General features: G+C 40.8%; 1 protein-coding gene across 1 annotated transcript; it reads left to right on the forward strand.

Moving 5' to 3' along the window:
- Positions 1-112: 112 nt before the first annotated feature.
- On the forward strand, positions 113-7,956 carry LOC117949060 (AFG3-like protein 1). Its single transcript, XM_034879070.1, has 13 exons — positions 113-499; positions 1,940-2,030; positions 2,153-2,212; positions 2,309-2,427; positions 2,964-3,113; positions 3,214-3,288; positions 3,689-3,810; positions 3,920-4,181; positions 4,370-4,507; positions 4,723-4,876; positions 4,978-5,085; positions 7,531-7,656; positions 7,811-7,956. The coding sequence occupies exons 1-13, from the start codon at positions 380-382 to the stop codon at positions 7,939-7,941; spliced, it is 1,656 nt and encodes a 551-aa protein (XP_034734961.1). The 5' UTR covers positions 113-379; the 3' UTR covers positions 7,942-7,956.

Below are 7,956 nucleotides of genomic sequence, written 5' to 3' on the forward strand. Positions count from 1 at the left end.
TAATTAAAAGAAGAAAAAAAAAGAATCCCACTATGGCCACGCCAAGACTCGCACTTCATTACCATTCACCTACTATGACCAGGCGTTCATGTTTACATGTAGGCTACTGTTCCTATCCTCTGACCAATCCCTTAATCCTTACTTTAACCACTCGAGTTGAAATGCCTAACCTCAACCAATCGAGCTGCTTCCTAGGGCGGGACTTGGCGTGGCCACAGTGGGATTCGTAATTTTGTACCGGTACTATATGAGTCGGAGAACACACGTCCAGTGTAGCCCGTGTGCAGCTATCTACACGGTAGCCGTAGCCGAAAGTACACCGCTGTGGAGATAGGTCTGCCAATGCGAGACTAAGCCGAATGAAAGTAGCTGACACACGATGGGGCTGCTCTCTGGGAGTATCGGACCCTTTCGAAACCGAATGTGGGTGCTTCGGACGTGGATTCGAGACGTAGCCACAATTTCAGCTACTTTTCGCAACGGCGACGCACTCGCGTCGGTACGGTGACATTGTTTTTGTACTTCTCACAATGTAAAGTCGCTACGGTCCTCTCAAAATAGGTTTAGAAAAATATAGTTATACAAACTTGTTTTGCAACAGCTAACGTTCCTCGCAGTAGTCGGAGCCCTGTGTGACAGTAGGTCTGTCGTGGGAAAGAAGAACACATTGTTCCTCTGTGCAGGAGGCTGCAGAGCCCCCCCCAACCTGTAAACAAACAAACTGCAGCACTGTTTATGTATCATTCCTCAGTTGTTTGTGATCTCACGATGTGTCCATTTGATAATGTGTAGCTTAGGAGGCAGTTTCCTCAGTTTCATAATGTTTTCTTTGAAGGGCGCGTTTCAAGGTTGGCCAGTGCATTCTCAACGTTTTCATTCATTCAGTTGCGTTTACTTAAATCATTGTTATCAGACATGCAAGTTATTGAATACAACAAAACTTGGTTGTACTGTATAGAGGTTCACTGGCTGGGATGAGGTATCTTACACTTTGCTGACTTGAGAAACTTCAAGTTCAGTCTGATTTGTTTTGCCTGTTCCTCACCAGGTAGATACTTCAATACTAAACGTGTGTCCTGAACCATGTTACTTATTAGATATCCATTATTTTGTTGATGTCACATGAGGAATATGTTCCACTGGGAGCTGACACTTTATTAAGTAATACATAGAGTTTTCTCTCTGGTGGACTTTCCATGTAAATAGAGCCCAAAAAACATTGCATTTTTGTACGTAAGTTGTAAGTTTAATTTATTTTGTTATGTTTTAATTAATAGTTAACTTAACATGTCTGGCTTCTTTCATTAAAAATAGATTATTGTTCAACAATAACATATTGTTAGTCAGATACATTTTGATATGTAAAAAAAATGTCTGATCAGCTAACATATTTTATGATTTTCAAGTATCAATATTACGTTGGCTGCAAAAAAACGAGAAACCACAATCAAAGATTTTGCATTTGTGTGGAAGGAACTGATATTTTAGCTACTTTGAAAGTTGTTCAGAAGCTAAAATAACCCCTTAAATATAATTTAATCTGTGTTTGATATGCTCATGCTGCGACAGATATGTGAGTAAATACCATGTGAGCTTTAAAGCAACTGTTCACTGTATGAGTGGGTTATCAACAGCGTTGCAATGAAATTGGGCTTACACAGTCCAGTATGCTCATGTCAAAATGAGATTTCAGTAATCCTGTGAATAATGTTGTAACAGGACTGCTTTCTCATAGTAACACAGAAGCTGGTCTGCCAGACTGATTCAGAAGAGCTGTAGATTACTGTGGATTATATGTTTAGTTTTGGTTTGCCTGTGAACAACATCTACTACATATAACATGTTTTATTGATTGATGCCTTTCTGCTGTATATTTCTTCTCTTTTTATGACGCTGCCCTGGCTGCTAACATATTCATGATACAGTATCTTCATTTCAGAAAGCGTCACTGATCCAAAGGAGACGTGGAGGTTTACATCAACACAGTCTCCCCCTTGTTCGGTTACTTAGCTCAAACAAACCACCAAGAGGTAATGTACCTCGTTACACTATGCACTGTAGCTTAATGAGTGTACACAGTGGCCTAAATCGATGTGAGCCAGTTGCACTTAGTTATTTTGTTGTTTGTGTGTTTGCTGTTGGATGGGTTCAGGTTTTGAAAAGTTTTTCCCAAAGAGTGAAGAAAGCACTGGCGTCAACAAATCAACTGAAGGTGAGGGAGATTTGAGTCATCATGACAAGCACCATTTAGACATCCTCTGTTTTAATTTCTTCTGCAATGTATAACTGATTTTCTCTTATTATTTAGATGAAAATATCAAAGAGCAAGAATCTCTTGTAAGGGAAGAGCGGGACACAAATGATGGCGGGGACGAAAGACAAAGAGGAGGTAAAAAAGAAGAATCACACTGGTGGACGCGCTTCCAGGTGTGTTTACTGCTCATTAAAATGCACTACACGCAAACACTTACATATAATATATTTATCAAAATGCTGGTACACGGTGTGAGATCTTAAGAAGTCCAACTGAAGCTTAATTTGACCTATTAGTGCAAAATTTAAGTTGCATTTTCCATAATTTGGCTTTCTTTTATCACGTAATGACTATTCAGGTGTGTAATACTATTATAGTTTCTAAAATTTAAAAATGTTACCACTCATTACATAAATTGGTCACCTTTTACTTTTTTATTAACTTTAATTGATTCTTAACAATAATGTATTTTTTTGCTGTGTATTTATTTTAACATAGCACAAGACAATATATTGTCAGACTTTCCAACATTCAAACATTGAAATTGATATTTTCCTAAAAACATATACTGGTAATGCTCTACTTTTTAAAAGGTGCTAATAGTTAAGAGGCAGCAAACTGCCTGGCTGGCATGACCTGCTGACAACCTTTTTAATCAATTCATCTAGCTCTTTCACCTTTTTATTATTTATCTTTTTATATCTAACAGGATGATTTTCCCCTGGATGAAAAAGCAGTGCGGTACTTTGCAATCGGTGCTGCCGGCATGACCTCAGCTTTTTTGTACTTTTACTTCCGAGAGACGGGGATGCAGATCTCCTGGAAGGACTTTGTGCAACACTACTTAAACAAAGGCTTGGTAAGAGGCAGAGAGTGTTTTAGTTTTGGTATCTTCTGTCTTTTGTCGGTTTGTTTTTTGCAACCATGTTGACAAATTGGTTTTTGTGCTCTCTACACAGGTTGATCACCTAGAGGTGGTCAATAAACAATACGTCAAAGTAATTCCTGCCCATGGAGTGAGCACGTCAGAAGTGGTTAGTTGCGTAAATATGCTCATGTCCTTTTGCCTTCAGTTGGTTAGGGTTAGGGGTATTTCAAAGTGTAGCTTAACATTAACACAAGCAGAGAAGAGTCATACATTTGACAAATAATCTTAATTTAAGGCCCACTTACTGTGTTTCTCCTGAATTGTCAGTGGCGACTGGAAACTGAGGAAAATCCATCCAAATCCAATACACTAGTTAGGTTGATGGGATGCGATCCTACCAGAGCAAGTCTGACTGGAGCGGCAAAACCCCAGAGTGCATTGAAATGAGCAACAGTGCAATTTATTGCTTATTTCTATTTCTAAAAGAATTGATCTCCTCCTTTGTTATTTCTTCATTAAAAAGTTACTCAGATTTGGGTATGTTTTATGTTGTGTGTATGTTTCAGAGCTATTTGTGGTTCAACATTGGCAGTGTGGACTCATTTGAGCATAACTTGAGGATGGCCCAGCAAGAAATGGGTTTGGACTCAAAGAAAGTTTCTGTGTTCTACAGTAGTGAAAGCGATGGGTGAGAGTTGAATCTGATGAGTTCCTAAAACTTTCAAAGCAAAGTAACTCTTATGCCAATTGCATTGGTTGATGATGGCTTAATTGAGCTTCTGTCTCCCTCCCCACAGGGCACTCCTTTACAGCGTTCTCCCAACCTTACTGCTGGTTGGCTTTTTTCTTTTTGCCATGCGGCAGGGACCAATGGCAGGAGGTCGGCGAGGAAACCCCTTCAGCATGAGTGAATCCAAAGCCAAGGTAACAAAAGGCAACATCGGCATTCAGTTCAAGGATGTCGCAGGCTGTGAGGAGGCCAAAATGGAGATTTTAGAGCTTGTCAACTTCCTGAAGAACCCGCGGCAGTACCAGGACCTAGGCGCCAAGATCCCAAAGGTGTGACACACTGTACATAAAGTATTGTGGCATAGGGTCGGGGGGCGAAGGTGACAGGAACATTTTCAATTGTTGGGTTGTTTCCCCCCCCTAAGCATAGCTATGAGTTAACTTTTGAAGTTTCTCCACCTAGTGAAGTATTCATGGAGATACTACTATTGCTCATTAAGCAACACCTTTCTTTTCAGGGTGCTGTGTTATCAGGCCCACCTGGTACTGGTAAGACCTTGCTAGCTAAGGCCACTGCAGGAGAGGCCAACGTGCCCTTCATCACTGTCAACGGCTCGGAGTTCCAGGAGATGTTTGTTGGCGTGGGTGCAGCAAGGGTCAGTACCGGGTTAAATGCAAGACTCTGCCAGTGCGTTTTGGAGCTATATGATGGGTTGCATGCAGTTCATGCTGTTGTCTGGCAACATCATTTGTAACACAATGATTCTTGATTCTCAGACTTCATGGGGCGCACTCTCTGCTGGATGAGCTAGAGGTTGCCTCAATTTTTAAGATTCTGTCAGTGATTTCTCTTGACTCTGTCCTGTATTAGATAAGGGATACGTTTGCCATGGCCCGAAAAAATGCCCCCTGCATTCTTTTCATTGACGAGATTGACGCAGTTGGCAGGAAGAGAGGCAGGGGGAACTTTGGAAACCAAAGCGAGCAGGAAAACACCCTCAACCAGTTGCTTGTGGAAATGGACGGTAGGTAGTTATGGAACCACTTTTAGTGTTCAAGCCTTTCTCCCATTCTGGGTGCAATATTTCACAAGATCTTTATGTGCTTTTTGTTTTTGTCATTACAGGGTTCAACAGTAGCACCAACGTGGTCGTGTTAGCCGGCACCAATCGAGCTGACATCCTGGATCCAGCTTTGATGAGACCAGGACGCTTTGATCGACATATATACATAGGTAAGGAGTGGTTTTGTCTGAGGTCGGCGTCCACGCTAGCTCTCCCCTGAATAACTCTTTCTCTCTACGTTGTCATGTATTAATGGGTCAATTTGTCAGGAACATTTCAGTTTATCATTGTGCAAGTGAAGAGTTATTTGAAGGTTTTGATGTAAATCTTGCCCCTGAAATCAAACCAAATAGCCAAGCTTATAATACACCATGTCTTTCGCTACATTTAGACCTCAAATTCACACTGCTCTGGGGCCTCATTCATAAATGTGGCATACACACAAAAGAAGACATACGCTGCTCTCTACGCAAGAATTGGGATCTTACAATTAATATCCTACACAAACACCTGTTTGATCAATCTGCGGAGAAAAACGGACAAAATAAAACAAAGCACCATAAATTAAAATAATGATATATTTGTGGGAAAAAAAAGCAAACTCAAAATTGTGTTATTATATTGGCATTTGATGGAATTATTCTCATGGCCTCTGTCTGGCGGAGCACATGGTTTGGATATGGTCATCCTATTTAGTATCAGTGTTTTATACTGTGTTTTATGTAAATGCTTGTTTTATTGTAGGTCTAAAGCATGTTTTAACATTGTGAAAGGTGCAATAGAATGTTTTATTAATTACATGCTCCTTGCACAGAACCATTTGTTATTTGCAATTAGATCAATTTTGACACCTTTCGTTTTTTAGATGCAATCAAATGGATGGGTATAAAAACCCATGACATGCGTAATGACACACAGTGGCTGGCTTTGCAATTTTGGAAGATGTGGCAAATGGAAAAAAGGCATTTCTGCCTGTCTGTGCCATTTTGGGCCCAGCGTTACAGAGGAGCATTCAGAGAAACCCCGCCGTGCCTGGCTCACTTCAAGATGGGTCAGCTCCGGCATCCTGTGGCATAGACACTTTCTCTGTGTAGTGCTTGGTGTTTTTTTGCATCAACTTTGCAAAGGCCAAAGTCCGACCTTTTGAGGCTGTGGCATTAACTGCGTCTGCAACATGTCGCCATTTTACAGCTTTTTGGCATTAGTAATGCCCCCACTGTGCCCCTCCAAATATATTATCCTCTTTTCCACCTCTTTAACAAGAACTTCAACCTCACTTTGAGTGAAAGTCCTTTGCTTTGTTTTCCTCTCTGATCATGGTGTTGATATTAAGGAATGTTAATTTGTGGCGTTTCACTGAATATTTAAGGAAAACTATGGGCGTGACATGAAGCCGCCAAAGCTGTGCCACATTCTTAGTCAAATGCGATTTATAAAGGGGATCCGGCGAAGGACGTGCGTAAGCACGGTTTTATAAATCTGAATATTTCTGTGCAGAGCCCCTAAACCGCAGACATTTCAAAACACTTCTGACCCTGTTTTGGAGTCTTGGGGGTTTTGTTTCACTCTCAAAGGCCGCTAACAGAAAACTTTGGCAACACCAACGCGGACGCTAATGTTTCACCCGCGGATTGGGTCATGATGTCTTGTTCTCTGAGACTAAGCTATTAACGTTACCATGGCAACCACCAGCAACGGGCAGAGTAGACATGCTGCCTCCTGTTTACCCCTTCATGCACATGCCAAGTATATGTGAATGGTCATGGTTAATAATGCATGCAGTTTTAAATGTGTTAGTGTTGTTGCCTACTTCAAATTGGTTGCTAAGCTTGACCCTACTGACGACGCTTACTGTATGGTTTCCATAGAAATTAGCTTCAAACGCATACGATTTCCGTATGTTCTTTTTTTGCGCCTGTTGACTTGTGATATCATTTAAAAGCGTGTGTTGCATACTGTGCGCTTTTGTCTTTGTGCTTAAAAAGGTTGATCTTTTTCTTCCTGCTAAAATCTAATTTGCTTTACGCCAGCAGTGCTGGACAGTGGTGGGCAGGGCGGGGTTGTCTATCTGACAAAGAAAACTGGGTCAAAATGAGAGAGCAGGCTTTCTCCAAAACTAGGATTAGATGCCAACATAAGACATGGGATACACTGATCCTCTCTGTTGTTGAGTCTTTGTTCCCCATCTTTTCTTTTAAATGTAAACAGTAACGGTTTATATAGTACAGCCACACTACAAATTACTTTTTGGCAAGTAATAAGTTAATCATGAAGTCACTTAATTTGAAACAAAAATAACTTTTGGGTTTAGCCTAAATAACAATGCATTTTTTTGTTTTGTTTAGGTCTTCAAGGCCACACGTTCAACCGTTGCTAAAGGACTCCGATTTAATGGGTTCTTTAAATGTTCCTCAAGGTGCATAGACAACCATGGTGTCTATAGCGATGGATTGCCTGCCCTAACATTTTTCAGTAACGTTATCATGTGATGGTGTTACTTTAGTATCTGCTTTAATTTAATTTTGCTCACTCATCATTCTTTTGGATTAAAAAAGAAAATGTCCTGAACATTCATGATGTTTTTTTCTTCTTCTTCGTCCTTTTTCTTTCTACAGGCCCACCAGATATTAAAGGCAGGGCGTCCATCTTTAAGGTGCATTTAAGACCTCTGAAGTTGGACACCAGTATAGAAGTAGAGGCTTTGGCCAGGAAGCTAGGTGCACTAACCCCAGGTTTTACTGGTAAGAACAAGAGCTGTGTGTTGATGTTTGCATGTGAACATACAGCTCAGTCTTTGGATTATCTACAGGGTTTATACAGTTTGTCTTCTGCATCTCTTGCTGTATTTATCATACCACAGTCTAACTTTGTTGTGTGGCTCCTTTTGTGTCTCAGGGGCTGATATTGCTAATGTGTGTAATGAGGCCGCTCTAATAGCTGCCCGACACCTCAACCAACACGTCAATACTAAGCACTTTGAGCAGGCAGTTGAGAGAGTCATTGGAGGTAAGTTGGTATGCACTTGATATTATGTCAACACT

The sequence above is a fragment of the Etheostoma cragini genome, chromosome 1, assembly GCF_013103735.1.
Source record: "Etheostoma cragini isolate CJK2018 chromosome 1, CSU_Ecrag_1.0, whole genome shotgun sequence".
NCBI classification, from domain to species: Eukaryota; Metazoa; Chordata; class Actinopteri; order Perciformes; family Percidae; genus Etheostoma; species Etheostoma cragini.

Excerpts from the sequence above, each read along its gene's own strand:
- LOC117949060 (XM_034879070.1), top strand. The coding sequence starts at position 380 with ATGGGGCTGCTCTCTGGGAGTATCGGACCCTTTCGAAACCGAATGTGG. Across the intron at positions 5,086-7,530 it reads TGATCGACATATATACATAG|GCCCACCAGATATTAAAGGC; the intron begins GTAAGGAGTGGT and ends TTCTTTCTACAG. Across the intron at positions 7,657-7,810 it reads ACTAACCCCAGGTTTTACTG|GGGCTGATATTGCTAATGTG; the intron begins GTAAGAACAAGA and ends TTTGTGTCTCAG.